This window comes from Cydia pomonella, chromosome 23 (genome assembly GCF_033807575.1).
Source record: "Cydia pomonella isolate Wapato2018A chromosome 23, ilCydPomo1, whole genome shotgun sequence".
In the NCBI taxonomy this organism is placed as follows: domain Eukaryota; kingdom Metazoa; phylum Arthropoda; class Insecta; order Lepidoptera; family Tortricidae; genus Cydia; species Cydia pomonella.
Window position 1 is genome coordinate 4,603,079 of NC_084725.1, and position 18,113 is coordinate 4,621,191.

General features: G+C 36.8%; 1 protein-coding gene across 8 annotated transcripts in view; it reads right to left on the bottom strand.

Annotated features, from left to right (window-relative positions):
- Positions 1-18,113, bottom strand: part of LOC133530717 (uncharacterized) — a 33,209-nt gene that overhangs the window by 14,196 nt on the left and 900 nt on the right. Inside the window, exons 2-7 of one of the 8 annotated variants that reach the window (XM_061868741.1) lie at positions 13,046-13,362; positions 9,703-9,837; positions 4,875-5,009; positions 2,919-3,041; positions 1,208-1,327; positions 539-598 (exon numbers count right to left, since the gene is read on the bottom strand). In XM_061868741.1, coding sequence (XP_061724725.1) covers positions 539-598; positions 1,208-1,327; positions 2,919-3,041; positions 4,875-5,009; positions 9,703-9,837; positions 13,046-13,362 — 890 coding nt within the window. Of the gene's footprint in view, positions 1-538; positions 599-1,207; positions 1,328-2,918; positions 3,042-4,874; positions 5,082-5,263; positions 5,810-9,702; positions 9,838-13,045; positions 13,363-18,113 lie in introns of those variants that run through there. The other 7 variants (XM_061868740.1, XM_061868742.1, XM_061868743.1 and 4 more) reach the window with 7 other exon arrangements.

An 18,113-nucleotide genomic window follows, 5' to 3' on the forward strand; every position in this document is an offset into this window, starting at 1 on the left:
TCAAAGATCAATTATATGCACGAGCACCACTCTACTTCGCGGCGTCATTGAAAGGAGCGGTTGGCGGTCGTACCAAGAAACAATAATGTCCCTGTGAATATCGTTAGCGGTTTAATGCATTGCGCCGTTGCTTAGGACACTACAAATAGTTTTCCATGCCAAAGCGTCAATGTAGAATGCATAGACAAATTGCCACGCGTTTGTATGACAACATGGTCTGACTCAGAAAAATCATATGTCACTGGATTTATTTGTTAAAATGTGTGGTTTTATTGACTAATACGTGAAAAAAAATGTACTATGTAACTCCATGATCCTTATAGTTTTTGGATGCACTCCTATTTCGACACAAAATAACGCTATAATTCGGCATTTCAATAAAATTGACGCGCACATTGTTCAATGACAGCTAATTTGCTACTGTCTTATGGCGGGCCGGTATGGCCACGATGTGGCCATGTCGCGGCGACACGCGCCACGCCTCCGTCAGCCATCTAGTACTTTCTATGATCTGAGGAGTATGTGAAGCTAACATTACCTGCTTCTATCAACTCTGTTCTCTGCCACGAGAAAACTTTTTCGTGTGTCTTGGCAATCTCTGAAACAATCAAATAGATCCATAACTACAGTATAACTTCGTTTTGTTATTTAGCCAAACTGTTTTTCTTTTAAATGTTGTGTTTATCTCTGATTATTTATGCATCACTGAATGTTTCCCTTTACGGTTAGGTAAATGAATTAGATGTAATAGTAGGGCATTAAAGACCCGAGTTTGCAATATTCTTACTACCAGAGTTACACACAATGTTTTTCATCACACTTGCGAAGAAAAAACTAAATTCTTAAATACGGTGACATATCAAACATTCGTCCGCCATTTTATAATTTCTTGACAGGTTAGGCATCGAAAGCACAGACCTATTCGGCATTCAGCCACGATTGAAAATATTTTAATCGGCTGTTAAATTAATCAGAATAAATCATTTGAAACATAAACAAAAATATTAAACTATAAACGTGAGTATTTTACAATTAAAACTCATTTATACTACTTGCTTTGTATTAATAAGTGACATTATTAAAGAAAATATATATATTTTTGTCTTCACAATCCGTAACTCCCACGGGAACAAAATAAGCCTTTGTCCTTCAGTACACCTGCATGAAATAAGACCTTTTCCGAGCAAGTGTGATGAAAAAAACATACCTGGTACAGGCGAGGGCGACAACTCATCATCAAATGCATCTGCATCTGTATCCGGATCACCAGTCTCCATAACATCACAGTCTATTTTGCTAGAATCATCTTTTATTGCAGGTTGTACGTCTGTTGACAAAAAACTTATTACAATACTACCTAGGCAGGTATTCCTATATTTCGTTTTTTTAGCATTAAAATAAGTTTTTGGCAAAAATTTCATGTTTGGTACAAGCTTTTATCGCTGACTGTACTTTTTTTTTCCACAGGCAACTAATACTCATCGAGACAATTGTGGGTCAAATTTAACTAGCAATATTTTTCCCATACATACTAACAGGGAAAGTTAAATAAAAGCTTGTAAAGGTAATAAACAATCTGGATGTGTCTCTTTGTTGAAAAACATTTTATAAAAATTAGTAGGCAGTGACCCTGCCTACGAAGCTGATGGTCCCGGGTTCAAATCCTGGTAAGGGCATGTCTTCGTGTGATGAGCATGGATATTTGTTCCTGAGTCATGGGTGTTTTCTATGTATTTAAGTATTTATAAATATTTATATATTATATATGTCGTTGTCTAAGTACTCTCAACACAAGCCTTATTGAGCTTACTGTGGGACTTAGTCAATGTGTGTAATAATGTCCTATAATATTTATTTAATGTTCTATAATAATATTTATAAGGCCCCAATGAACGTCTACTAGTAGTAGCAAAATGTATAAACTCGTACTAAACACTACTCAATATGTAAACAGGCCCTGAGACAAGTGTACACGCCTGTAAGGGCCTTATCAGATAAAACTAAATTATTGATTATCTCCGAAATGGAGTTAATTAGAGTACGGTGCCTTTGACAAAGTTACTTAATTTAAGCTCAGGAATGCACCCTTGAAATTAACGGAAATCAAAAAAACACGGTGTATATTTAAAATTCAAATTTCAAAGTCATCACTTAAATCTATTCTCATCTCAAATTTTGCATTAAACTACTTTGCCACTCTTGAGTATAAACTTCTTCCTCGCGTTGTCCCGGCATTTTGCCACGGCTTATGGGAACCTGGGGTCCGCTTGACAACTAATCCCAAGATTTGGCGTAGACACTAGTTTTTACGAAAGCGACTGCCATCTGACCTTCCAACCCAGAGGGTAAACTAGGCCTTGTTGGGATTAGTCCGGTTTCCTCACGACGTTTTCCTTCATCGAAAAGCGACTGGTAAATATCAAATGATATTTCGTACATAAGTTCCGAAAACTCATTGGTACGAGCCGGGGTTTGAACCCGCGACCTCCGGATTGCAAGTCGCATGCTCTTACCGCTAGGCCACCAGCGCTTATAAACACTTTTGAGTATAAACATAATAAGTAAATATAAATAATAATATGTTTTTTTTTTGTTTAATGCCTGCACGTACTACTGTTTCTGTTTAGCCTGATGGTTGACTGGTAGAGAATGCCTTTAGGCATTAAGTTCGCCATTTGTACTTAATTTGTTATATTGTGCAATAAAGTTTAAATAAAATAAATAAATACTGTGTATAAGATATAGCTTTTTTCCGGCAGGCCAGCAAAGCTGGAAAGTAGGCTGTAATGTAATATATATCGTGTCATTCACGAAGACGCGTGCCTTCACTCGTATTGTCATGTTATTAAAGGTTAGATTTGACAAATCTGCGCGTCATCGTGGATGACACGAACTATATATTTGTTTAAACGACTTACCAAATGGCGATTGCAGTGATTTTTCCTTACAATACGGATGGTCGGAGTGAACCTCAGTCTGCAATTTCGCTAGAGATCTTTCGAGAGAAAGAGTAGCAGTCGTCTTATTTGTACCAATCGAGGCTGCAGGCAAAAGATAGTAAAATTGTAATAACAAAGACCGAAAATGAACCGAAGATTAAGAGGGAAGCATAGCTCACACTCGTCTATACAAATAGAGAAAATGTTTTTCCACTTCTAAATATTTTCCATCCTCCATGATTTTTAGGGTTCCGTACCAAAAAGGTACAAAAGGAACCCTTATGGTGCGACTCTGTCCGTCCGTCTGTCACACCGCTAAATATCTCGAGAACCCCTTAAGCTATCGATTTGAAATAGTTATGAACAACGCTAACCCAAACACATTGAAAGTATCATTTTTTTGTTATTTTATTTTTAATTACTATGGGAAATGCCCAATATGAAGAGAGGGCAAAATTTCAAAGTTTAGTGAGTAGGCCAAGTGGGGTATCATTTAAAAGAGCTCTAATTGCCCATCCCAAAACAATTTTTTATTATTTTTTAGTAGTGAAAAAAATTGATTTATGGAGGAAAATGTGAAAAAAAATACCAATTTTTGGAGACCGTTTCATAAGATCCGAAAGATCAGATTTTGTCAAGAATCGGCAAAGATTCGCCAAGATAAAGGCTAAAAAGCTCCGAATTCAGACAAATAATACGCACTGGCAACGCTGACAATAAGATTGCCAAGAAAACAATGTCATGTGGCAAGTGGCTGACAGTTGATTTGGCAGATAAACAGAGGGCCTACCGCGAACACCGAAGTTCACATATTGTGGGCATTTTTCTCCGTCACCTAATTAGCCTTACTTCGAGTGAAAGAGAAAGATGCTCGCAATTAGTGAGTATCGGTTTTCGCGGTAGGGTAGGCCGTCAGTCATGGGCGTAGGCAGGTACAGGCAGGGGGCTTGTATTCTATCTATCGTATCTAACATTTGAGCTCTCAAATGTTAGATACAATGTATGCCCCTCTGCGGCTGGCTGGCTACGCCCTTGCCGTCAGTATTAACGTCTTGTTTCAGTATCAAGTAGCGCATTCGTTCAGAATAAAAATACATGATAAATCTTTTTATTCTATCAGTAGAAAATGAATAATTACATATTACGGTCTTAAACAAATCGACCTAGTCCCACTTAGGGAAAGCAATCTCGAAATTCTCGAGCCAAAATTGGCGATTCGAGATCTCGCGCCAAAAATCTGAATAGCAATTGAGTAGGTATTTCGAGATCTCGACCGTCAGACTTTCGAGATCAAGATTTGTCAAAGTAAATAAAAACGAGTTATTTCGATCAAAAATCCTGAAGAATCTTCCCTAAATCTACTTGGTGCCATTCCATGGAGCAAGAGTTGGGTGGATTGGGGAGGGGGTGGGAGGAGGCTACCCAAGCTGCCCAGGACCGGAGTCAGTGGAAGAAACTGGTTCGAGCCCTACACCCCCGCAGGAGGTAACAGGATGAAAAGAAAGAAGAGGAGTTGCAGGCGTCCATAGGCTGCAACACCAGAGGGATTATATGCGCGTTGCCAACCCTTTAAAAACCTGTACACTCCTGTTTTGAAGGACCCCATATTATTTTTTTTATAATTTTTTTCTTTCAATGCCTATATGGAATTGTCTATAAATTTGCCCACAAGGTAAATTTATATAAAAGAATTTAATCTTTTTGCCACCATGTCAATTAAGTAATAAGGTGTCATCAACACAAAGCATGTAGACAAACAGCCATAGTGTTGACTTGATATAAAGTCACGGTGTGTGGAGCAAGAATATACTGACTTTTTTTATCCAGTCAATAGTGGCAGTGGCATAGCTAGCAAGGGTGGCATCCGGTGCAGAAAGCTACGCCACTGAATGGTGGTAAAAAAGTTAAGACCCTAATCGCTACATATGTTCCTACCAGTTAGAAAGAGTGAAGGCACAGCTATTCTTTTTAACCGGTTATTGCGGTTTTTGTCTGTATCCTTGAAATGTTTATCACACATGATCCTGGTCTTGTAGTATTTATAATCTGATGATTTTTCCAACTTGCCTCCTGCAAGAGTAACCCATGATTTGAATTGTTCTGGATACTTGTCAGGATTTGGAAAACGATGGGTTATTACTTCTGAAAATAGTTCACACTTCTGGTATTATCTGTGTTTGGCTTATTTACATGTAAAATGTCAAAATAAGTATTATATATCATATTTTAATACCATGCATGGAGTAGATATGGAACTTTATACTATACGTACGTTAATTTTCTTTTAAATATATTTTTTGTAAATTAATAATGTATTACCATACCTTGTACAACTTCAACTTACTATTGTTTTTACAGCCAAATGCACATAGTTTAGGCATTGCAGCAGATTTACTGAGTGGCTTGCCTAATTAAAAGTATCATAAATATAATAGAGTAGATTCTAAAATAGCGTCTATATCGCAAAAAACAACACAGAACACAGCGAATGCAGAGAGCTGGAGTTACTTCTAACAGCAAGGCGGAGGAACACAGGGTTCCACTCAACGCATTTTCTGGTGGTTTTCACAACAGGGCATCGCTATTAAGGCACCAAAACGAAGAACAAGACTGAACAATTACTAAAATATTTTAAAATAGGGGGTCTGTTCGCTCCACCAGTGGAAGTAAAACATTACATGTCTTGACGTTGACGTTCACTCAAGTGTTGCTACCATAATAAAAAAACAACCGCCAAACAACTTTAAAGGCCACAATAGACGGGTGTACCGGATCGTGGCCTTGGTCCGCATATCTCTTTCTCGCTGTCACACACAGCTGCGTCCTTAACGAACATAAGACGGACTACCAAACTACCATCCACACGATCGAATAGGCCGTGGACCGACTAGTTCGTGGCAATGTACGCCGAACTAAGTTGCTTTAGTTCCAAATGATAATTCGGGCGGCGGGCAATTATTCTTTAGAACTAAGCTTATGCTCATTACAGAAGGTCTTGTTTGGACTAGTGTAACTTGTGAAATGTTTTAACTAGGGCTATCATTTTGTACTTGTACTGTCTTTTAAGAATAAAACAAGTAGAGGTCAACGACCTCGTTTTCGAAAAAAAAAAGATAAAAAGCGAAAAAAAAAGTAAATTTTAGAAGACAATTTTTATCTTCGTTATTAATTCTCGAGTATTTGTGGAAAATTCTCTGTAACATTTATGCTTGAAATTTATGCCCTAATTCATAAGCTATCGAATGATTATTATTTTTTAAATGTGCGATAGGTAAATGGACAGATAATGGTACAGTCAGCGTCAAATACTTTGTAGCAACCAAAGTAGCCAAATAGTTCGGTACACCATATATTTAGTATGGTGTACCGAACTATTTGGCCACTTTGACTGCTACAAAATATTTGACGCTGACTGTACATTATCATATATGGTAAATAATTTAATGATAAATCTAAATAAAACGAAAGTAATGCATTTTTATCAAAGAAAAGTAATGAGACCCATTGATTGCAATTATGAACGAACAGTTATAGAATCAGTAAGCAATACAAATTTCTTAGGAGTCCATATTGACAATCATTTAAATTGGACAGCTCATACTGAGATAGTTTGTAAAAAATTAAATAAATATGCTTTTGCTTTGTACAAACTGTCCAAGCAAGTTAGTACGGAGGCTGTGATGATGACCTATCACAGTTTCGTTGCCTCTACTTTGCGCTATGGGATCATCTATTGGGGTAATTCAGTCAACAGGGAAGCCGTCTTTATGGCACAGAAGAAATGTGTGAAAGCGATTCGGGGGGGGGGGGGGGGGGATTCACCCCACAGATAGCTGTGTGCCACTGCCACATTTCAAAGACCTGAACATACTTACATTCCCTTGCCTCAACATTTTTGAAATTGCGATGTATATCAAAACAAACCCAACACTATTCAGGATGGTCTCTGAGGTATTTGCTAGAAACTCCAGGTACCCTCAGAATCTCTTTCCTGTTTCCGCAAATACTGCCCTAATGCGTAAAAGTGTGTTCTGCTTAGCTAGTAAGATTTATAACAAATTGCCTGTCCATTTTAGAATGTTATCCCTAAATCAGTTTAAGCATAAACTATTGACATTTTAAATTAAAAATTGTTTTTACACTATTTCTGAATTTTTGCTGTATAATTTTAATGCTTATGATTTGACATGACTTAACTAGGGTTTTGATAATAACTAGGTATTTATGTAGATTTCGCATGTTAGTATGTAAGGAAATTATTCAAGTTTTTGTACGCTATCAGGCAGGGTATAGTGATACACATATTTATTTACCACCACTGTAATCAGTTTGAAATACCTATACTCACGAATAAAAACACTTTGAACTTTGAATTAACCAAGTGCAGTCGTGTTTGGCGCCATAATATTTTGAAGGGCTGCATTTTTAAAATGGTTGAGAAAAAACATCGTTATGGGGGGTGATTTGTCGATAAAATAAATCGTACTATTAAATTCTTTAATTATTAGAGTCGTCTAAAATAACTTTGCATCGCCTTTAATAGCACAAAGAGTAGGAGTGTCATTAAACTTTTAAGCACATCATATTTAAAAAAATTGCCATGCGGAGTTATCTTGGTCCGACTACATTTTCTTATTCATGCATGACTTAGGATAGCATAAGGGCAAAAAATGTGCATGACGCACGACATGATTATTTATTCAGCCTAATAAAAGCGTTTCGCAGGACACCTCGTTTGTGAAATTATAATAAGTAGGTACATATTTTAGAGAGAAAGAGAGAGAGTGTTAGAGCCGGCGTAGCTGTATCTGACGTTCATAATATAAGGGCATTGTAATGTCTACTTGAAAATAAGGTTTTTGTAGAAAAAAAAACCTGCACAAGATTTTATCGCTGACTGTACTTTTCTTTCCACAGTAAATAGACGGGTTTATTGTTTTTTATCACAGAGGTCTAATGGCCACCTCCTACCTCCTATCTCCAATCATCAGATCAGCTCGATTATCTTAGAAGTTTTTGAGGAAACAGATGAACATATATACATACATATATATCTACAAATATACTGCTTTAGCTTTGCTGTAGTCGGGTAAAAAAAAAAAAATGACTTCGTTAAGTCATCACCGCGAATTCCCAATAGTCTTAAGCGCCATAGACATTAAAGGCGCTTAAGTCCTTTGAGCCAACCATTGCTATTTTTAACAATTTCCTAAAAAGCGGAACAACAGAGGAGTTCTATGTAACTATCAAACATACTCAATTTCACGAGAGTTGGTTGTTGTTTGTGTTGGTTGCCTTAATGTGTGCCTGTTCTTGTGTATTTTTTTCAAAGATTTAGACCCTGTAGTTTCGGAAATGGGGGGGGGGGGTGTGTGTATTGTCATTATTTGCCCATTTTCTTGAATAACTTCGAAATTAATTCTCTAAAAACTATAAAAAATATATATATTTGAGATTCCTACAATGAACCCTTTAATTTGATATTTAACACAATACATTTTTAAAAACTTTTATTTTTAATTTTCTCTTTTACCCCCCAAAAGTGGCCCCTAAGGTTTAATATTCATTTGTTTAAGTTACATGTCCCGCTTTGGGTCACAGATTTACATATATGTACCAAATTTCAACTTTATTGGTTCAGTAGTTTCGAAGCAAATAGGCTGTGACAGACTGACAGAGAGACAGACGCACGAGTGATCCTATAAGGGTTCCGTTTCTTCCTTTTGAGGTACGGAACCCTAAAGATGAATTTATATACGATTTTTTTTGTAAGTATTTAAAAGTGCAATAGTTAAAATGTTTGATATGTAAATTAAGGAAACTATAGGTCTATTTACTGCTGCTTAATTTACTGATTAATGAATGACTGTTTGTTACTCATTAAAAAAAAACTGTGAAAAGGACAAACAATCATAGTGCTTTCTGACATCTGCTTATACTTATTATTATTACCTCTATGGTTTTAAGATTCCTGACAACATAACACAACCTACGCAATTTGGTCGGGTTCATTGTTTACCCACCATAAAACATACTTCACGGTGGGGAATAAAAAAAACTCTCATAGGGATGATCATTCCCCGCGTCAAGTACAATGTTAAACTATAATTTGGCAAGCCATTTCTTTTCTATCAGTAGAAAAAGGCTGTAAATTTAATAAATGTACTAGAACCCAAAAGAAAAGGTAGGAGTACTTATCGTTTTCTTTGTTCTTACTTACTGACAAATTGTGTTTGCCAGAATATAGGTAACTTAATGTAACTAAAATACACATGCCCCTATCCTGACAATCGTAATACGAAAGTAAATGACCACCCAGAAACTGTCTTTTCATACATAATCCCCATTTTCGTCTCTGGATAATATTTATGAAAAATATTTTTACATGATTTGATGTATGTTAACCACAGCTATACTCTTCGTCTTAACTTTTAACGAATTTTTAACTTATAATAATTAGAAAATCAAAAAGGGTTAAGTGAAGGGGGATACCTGTTATTATTGTCCTAAAGCACCCCAGCTCGCGCCACGCCTTCCTATCTTCATCTCGTCTTCTGACTTCACTCCAGCTCAACCCAACCATTCGTAGCTCACTTAGGACAGTCCGTTGCCAAGAGTGTACAGGGCGCCCGCCACGGCTTCCGTCCGGCGGTTTCCAAGTGAAAGCTATGGTAGCGTTATTTGTTTCCCCTTTTCGAATGTTTGTATGGAGAGAAGGAAGAGGGGGAAGAGCCCTTTACTGTTAATAAGTATTATTTCTTACCTGTATTAGATAATGGTAATGTAGCCTGCTGTGGTGCTTTATTAGAAACATGTTGGAAGTTTGAGGTAGAGGCTTGTTCACTACTGTTTGGCTGACTAGACTGCGAAATTTCCAAGTCATCAACATTCCGTGGTTCTGTAAAAATATGCATCATTGTCCATTACTTATGTTGACAGATTTGTCCATTACCTATCAGCAGGGGTCGTACAAAAAGTGCGGATGACGTCAAACCACTTATAGGATGATTTCAAATAGTATTTTTGATTTTCATAAACAATTATCACTTATCATTTATCAACCTCTTTATTAAACGATATCGCCACTTGAAATGAGTAAGTACGTTTTTGACTGACACATTGTCAATCAGATGAACAATAAATTGACTTCGTTATTGTTTAGCTATTGTATCTTCACGATTATATTTAGCTAAAATTTATATTTACTAATGTATAAGAAAACGCTCTAAAATGTCATCTTTACTCGAATATTGTGGCAATCCCACAGACTTGTTCTAACTAATTTCAAATAATTATACCTTATGGTAACAGTTTCGTGAAATTTATTTTATTCACTACATCACCCTACCACCTGTATTATTAATTCCATGGATTTATTTACGATTATTTTGTTACTTCATTAATACTACTTTGTTACTACATGTCACACGGAAGTTTAAATACAAACTCAAACATCACCTGTGTGCAAGATTACGTCATTTTTACGTCATCCGCACTTTTTGTCCGACCCCTGCCTATCAGTCTATATGTTGGCGGCCATCGTAAAATCCACCAAATAATCAAATTTCTCCTCCTATTTCTGGACAGTTTGTCCTTCGGGCATCTTATACTGCTATTCTTTTTAACGGGTTGTTGCGGTTTTTGTCTGCATACTTGAAATGTTTATCACAGATGAGCCTGTGCTTGTAGTGTTCATAATCCGATGATTTTTCCAACTTGCCACCAACAAGAGTGATGACCCATGACTTGAATTGTTCTGGATACTTGTCAGGATTTGGAAAAATATAGTTGTATGTTATATAGTGGATAGTTCTATGAGTGGACTAATACGTGGTCGGGCTTAATGTGGACCCAATTTTTTTTTACAACACCTCGTTGGGAAGGGGCTTTTTCTTCCCCACTAGGAAGGATCAAAGTAGCACTTTTCTTCCCTACTAGGAGGGATCAAAGTGACACTTTTCTTCTTTTTTCTTTTTGCATACTTTTTAGGTTACATTAAATTTGTACATTTATCACGTGGTAGAAAAAATATTTCCACCTTAGGGTGGTATTCCACCTATCCGATTTCTTTGTCCAATGTCATTGCGTCTCACTCTCTTATTAAGCAAAATGTGAGACGCAACACACATTGGACAAATAAATTGAATAGGTGGAATACCACCCTTAGACGTTAACACTTGAATCCGTCACTACGCTAGGATTCCATTTTAGAATACCTCGCTACACTCAGAATGTAATTATTAAATGCTTCGCTACGTTCAGGATTCATAATATGCCATTTTGCTCCCTTGTCACACAATCTACAATTTTTTGTTGAAATAAAAATATGTAAACGGATTATATGGATTTTATTTAATTAATTCTAAATATCTACATCCTGGCGTTTCGACGCTCAACGGGTAACAGAGTAAAATTATGCATTCACCTAGGGAGTCAAAATTCTTTTCGTTGTCTTTTTTTTTGTCCCCAAAAATGTGACGGAGTGTAGCTTTTTGTGTGAGATGAAATTAATGTTTTATCATGGTAAATGTTATCTACAGCTAAAAAGACATGCAATAGCACTCGTCTTTAATTATTTACTTGATAAAATACAAAAATACAAGCGTGTCAGAGTGGCCCAAAACAAGACAACGAAAAGAATTTCGACCCTATGCCTGTGTCAAAATTACAATCTGTTAATAGACTGTCACATTTCCAACACAGACAGAGAAAATATAGTAGTAGATAGTACTAGAACTCAAAAGGAAGGTTTTTTCTTATTTACAGACAATTTTGTTTGGCAGACTACACCGTTTTTTTCAAACTCCGTTAATTCCAACGGTGCATTCCTGAGTTTAAATTTTGTAACTTTATCCAAGACACCGGTATTTTAATTAACAGTATTCTGACGAATTTTTTAACACCTCATATGTAAAAAACCGTCCAACCCTTTGGCCTGTAGGGTGTGCCAAAGAAATGGACATACATACATATGCTCGAAAAACATTATCCTCCTTCTGACGAAGTCTGGTAAAAATACTGAAAATGTTTTTACGCCAGGCCTAGCGATGGCTTCTACTTGGGGTAGTGAATCTTTATTGTCTATAATTGATTGGAAACCTATTTTTCAGTTTTTCAGTGACGTTTTAACCCGTTTTATGACATATTATTGTTAATTTTTTTTGTTGTTCAAGCGTCCTGAATAAATTTTTATTCTTTTTTTTATTCTTCTAATTGTTTCATCAATTTTTTAATAAACATTATAGGGCTTATAGGATCCACGTGGTCACCGGCACTTTTGCAAGGATCGTTTTCTATTTCACGAAGTAGTAGAACAACGATAACATCATTTAAATGTGATAAAGATAGAAATGTAAAAAATATTTGAGACTAAGTTAGTGCCAAAAATATTTAACGTTTGATATTTAAATACTTAAACTTTTTCCTTTCAAATATTGTTAATGATGTTCTGATATTTCATAAATATTCAATACTACGTGAATCGGAAAATGAACCTTGCAAGAGTCATCGGGCCCGACATCGGACCCGACGTCGGGACCCGTTGGTAATTGTGGATCTAATAGGGTCCAATAAGATTTGGAAAAATTCAGCTGATATTCATCAGCGACCCACCTGAACAATATCACTATTTGGCATATATGCATATAATATTCGCGCACGACCCACCACTGGGTTTCGACCCACAGTTTGGGAAATGCTGTTTAAAGTATAAAAATAGAATTACGATATATGTCAAAAATTTCATTTTGATACAAGCTTTTATCACTCTCTGTACTTTTCTTTCCACAGGCAACTAATACTCATTGAGACAATTCTAGCAACCCCAAACACAATTATGTTCGTTGTTTTTTCACAAAGTTCCTTTGACCACCTCCTGTCTCCATCATCAGATCAGCTCGATGGTACCATATAATAATATGGCATTGCCATCAGACTTACATATGTAAGTATGAAAATCTTCAGCTACATCGGAAAGCGGGAAGAGGGGGGATTGGACCTGTACAAACATAGTCAGGTACATACTTACATACATTGCAAGTTACATATAACCTTATAAAATCCTTTTTATCTAAATGTAAAATGTCCAAATAAAAGTTAACAATTACCTGAGTTACTAGGTCCAGCAATGGCCTCTACTTGGGATAGTGAAACTTCATTGTCACATATCGCCCGAGGGTTTTGATTCGTGGCAATGCCAATGTTTGAATAAACATGACTAGGAAAATCAAGCAGCATTTCATCAGGAAGTGGAACAGCTTTTAAATTTTTTGAAGGTATGGCAGACTTTTTAAGTCGAGATTTTATTTTATTAAAATCTCTATTTTCAAAATGATCTGCACATACGTGCTTCAATAAATGTAGCTTTTCTATAGGAAGATGTATCAGGTCTTCATTCCCAACAAATTTGACCCACTGCCTGCATCTGAAAACATAGGTACAGCTTTAGACAAATATGACTTTATCTACAGTTAACAACTGTACAGGTCCAGATTCCAGATCACGTGAGACTTTTGGCGGTCGGAGCCCGGGAAGCCGGCTACTGGCTACATGCCCATCCTTCACCTAATACTGGTACTTTCTTGGATCCGATCTCCCTAAGACTGGCGACTGGTTTGCGACTCGGGGTTTCGGTATGTACACCACATACATGCTCTTGTGGCACGGACGTGGACCGACTGGGACACCATGGATTATCTTGTCAAAAAAGTGCAGGTCGTTTTTCAAAACATGCGTCGCTTAATGACATAATCCGTCGATCTCTTGCCACCATCAATGTGCCTGCTCTTCTTGAGCCAACTGGCATTATCAGGGATGATGGCAAGAGGCCTGATGGGGTGTCCTTGGTTCCTTGGAGCTTGGGACGGATGTTAGTGTGGGATGCTACCTGCGTAGACACACTGGCACCGTCCCACCTCCAACGGACTAATGTAAAAGCGGGCGCAGCGGCGGAAAGCGCCGAAATTTTGAAACGTAATAAATATAAGAGCCTCGGTAGAGAGTACCATTTTGTACCATTTGGCGTTGAAACTCTAGGTCCATGGGGTCCCAGCGCGCACAAGTTTTTTGGAGAAATCGCGAAACGTCTGGTTGACATAACTGGTGACCGAAGAGCTGGCGGCTTCCTCGCACAACGTATCAGTATTGCGATACAACGAGGAAATGCCGCCAGCATCCTTGGTGCAATGCCTCAAGGGCCTATTTTAGATATAAGCTAGTTATAGTAATCATCTGTATATATCCATTATGTATATTGTTATCTACAGTTTATATTCCAAGAGTTTGCTAATGAGATGATGAACTGATTATTTAGTGCTAATATGCATCTATAAATCATGTTTTTTGGCATCCAGTTATCAACAACCCTTTATCAATGCTCTTACTTTTTATGTATTTATATGTCTGTTAAGTGTTAATCATGAGGACCGGTCTGGCCTAGTGGGCAGTGACCCTGCCTATGAAGCCGATGGTCCCAGGTTCAAATCCTGGTATGGGCCTTTATTTGTGTGATGAGCATGAATATTTGTGCCTGAGTCATGGGTGTTTTTTTATATGTATTTATAAATATTATATATTAGGTATATACCTATATCGATGTCTAAGTACCCACAACACATGCCATATTGAGCTTACCTACTATGGGTCTAAGTCAATTGGTGTAATAATGTCCTATATATTTTTTATTTATCATAAAAAACCGGCCAAGTGCGAGTCGGACTCGCGCACAAAGGGTTCCGAACTATTATTTATAAAAATGGCAAAAAATTATATTTCTTGTATGGGAGCCCTCCTTAAACATTTATTTTATTCTGTTTTTAGTATTTGTTGTTATAGCGGCAACAGAAATACATCATCTGTGAAAATTTCAACAGTCTAGCTATCACAGTTCATGAAATACAGCCTGGTGACAGACGGACAGCAAAGTCTCAGTAATGGGGTCCCATTTGACTCTTTGGGTATGGAACCCTAAAAACAGAGATTAATTTTCTTACATTTTAGGTTAAAATATTACTAGATAAAAAAAATGTGAAAGAATGACCAATTAAATAACTAATAGTTAGGGAGGCGAATAGGGGAATTTTCGGTAATACTCGAGCGTGGCAGTTTAAGATATGAGAGATACCTTAGACCTAATAGAACAACCTTGTAAAGTATTTAGCTCTATATGTAGTGACGCGCGCCTAGGATAGACGATCAGATTAGTAAAAAAAAATCGATAGTCTGAAATACTCGAGCGCGTCAGATTAAGATATTGGGGGTAGATTTTAGTGTTTTAAGACTAAATTTAACTAATCTGACGATAAGTCCTTGACGCCGCCGAGTTATAGGGTCGCGAACTTGTAAAAAAAAAACGTTAATCCGGCATTCTCGAGCGCGATTTTTATTTTTTTTATTTTGAAGAATATAATCTAAAACTTACTAAAAATACAAAATCTGCCGGTTTCCGCATGACCGGAAGTGTGGAGGAGCCATTTCGTCTTCCGAAAAACGCGTTGCGGCATATAAGTCGCGAACGATACATTTTACAAAAAAAAAGTTTAAATAAACAAAAAAGGTAATTTTATTTTACACAAAAAAGGTCTCTTTACATTTTTGTCCCAAGTTAAAACTTTTTGACTTGAAGCATCATAAAAACTCAAACTCCCGGCTTTTTGAGTATATCTCGAAAACTGAGGGTGTTAAAAGAATTGATATGAAATAACGATGATTAAATTATGTGACTTTTATTATATGTCAAATTTTTTTTTTTCTAAAGCTTCTCGACAATTTTCGAATACGAATAAATGAATACGAATACGAATGAATGACGATAAGGACTACCACATCAGCGGTCCTCAGCAAATCCGATTAGTAGACTTTGCGAAGGACTTGAAAAATATCAAGTTCAAAGAAGCTCTAGTCAAGTTTTTCATTGATTATTGGAATAGTCAAGAGATGGCCGTTATTATTCGCAACAAAACAATCTATTTGAACCACGACTTGTGCTACGTCTTCAAAGTCGTCGATGGAATAGTGCAGAGAACAATCGATGATAAGCTCTCATGCTCAAGTCACGAAGAAGCCGACACGAAGACAGTTTTCCTTGCATGTCAATTGCTACAAGGTTCTACAACAATCATTCGAACATCAGACACAGATATTCTGGTCATTGTGTTGGCCAATGTGGAGCATTTGAACGAATCGGTTAAAGTGTGGATGGATCTCGGAGTCGGTAATGCACGTCGCTATATAGATGTTTCGGCACTGTTAGTTCAGTTAGGCTCAATGCTTTCACGCGCACTGCCTGCTTTCCACGCTTTAACAGGATGCGATTTTAATCCAGCATTGTATAAACGAGGCAAAAAGAGACCTTTTGATGTTTTGAGAAAATCTGAGATCTTTCAAAAAGCGCTCGCTGATGTAGGGTCCGATCGTTGTGATATCCAAACAACATTACATCTACATTTCATCTACATTTACGTTGGTTGCATCTATCGCTTTATTGTCATTCTTAAAATCCCCGTTTTATCAAGGAGAAAGAAAGGAAAAAAAGAGACCAAAAAACCTTTTTCGGTCAGATTAAGAGAACCCACCAACATTTCTGTCAGATTAAGAAAATATGCTTTCAGGATACCGAGATAAACCTCCCCTATGAAAATCTGACGCGCTCGAGTATTTCAAAAAAACTTTTTTTTTTTGCATTTTCAAAAATTCATCGTAACTTATCGTCACGCCGAAATCGTCAGTTTTTTTAAAGGGAGCTTCCTTGGGGCCTACTTAACACCCCTTCCGAAAATCTGACGCGCTCGAGTAATTTTTTTTTTTTGCATTTTTGACTACTTTATATTCCTACCCCCACCACGCAAACCGGCAGATTAGTATACCGTTGTTATCAGAGGCACTTGGGGCATACGTAGTATGAATATCTGACGCGCTCGAGAATGCCCAAGTAACTGATTATTTTTAACATTTTTGAAAAACCGTGCACGCCAAACCCACCGCTAAAATGGTTTTTACCATACGAGCTTTTCTTTTCGAAATTATTTTATCTTTCGATTTTGATAGGTCTCGACGGCGCCGTTGAATTACGCCATTTAGCTACCTCGCCTCCCTAACTATAAATAAGCCATTTATTCATACTAAATTTGGTTAACATTTCTATGTTTACATTTATTTCTTTTGCTTAGTGGTGAACCCCTCTTTGGGTGAAGGCCTCCTCCAACTCAATCCATTTGCTTCTGTTCAAAGCTATTTCCAAGCAATGACCATTAATATACTAATATTACCATTCATATAATAATGACTCAATGAGGGAGGGGGGGATGTTAGGGTCGGCAACACAAAATAGATAGATAATTTTCCACTGACAATCTTCGACAAATTAATTATGGTCATATTTCATGCAAGTTCTCAGGAAATTTCACATATTTTATTTAATTATTTACACTGATATCCAAATAAACATACAGTTAACGATAGTTTTAGTACATCCCACAGACAGGTATTGTGCCTCAAAAGCTGGCCAAAATCCATTTTTTTTTATTTCCGCTGTATCCCATCTAAACCATTGTTTCTTAAAACTAGGATAACCCCTCCACACATTAAAAAAATACCACGTGCTAAGGCCATCCACCACCCGCCAAGGCTTAGTTGAAAGTTACCGTTCGCCGAAAGTGTCCGCGTGATTGTTCGATGCGCTCAAATTTCATTGTTTTCAAATATTTGTTATTCCTTGATCGGCCAGTTTTGTGTTGGTTTTTAATATGGATTATGAAGAACCAGGTATGTATTTTATTTAACACTAAATTTTACTTAATAATTAATTGATTTTCTTTATTAATACTCTTCAGAAGTGTGTATCGAGAAATTTTATATGAAAAGACAAGTTTTTCAAGAACATTGGAAGTTTTAATTAGATTCCAAGCATTTCCCAGCAAACATTTGAATGGTATGTTATTGAATAGACTTTCCTTAATAATATAAAGTCCAAAATAGCCACCCTAATGCACCCCTCTATTTTTGGTGATTTTTTTTCTCCGTGTGTCCGACAGAACTATACACGGAAGTTTTCCCGGGTTTGCAACGCAGATGTTTTGAACAGACTGCTATTAACATCTGATCCTGTCCTGACAGGCATGAGAACCAGGAAAAATAAATAAAAAACACCCACTTTCTGCTGATGTCCTGAATTTATTG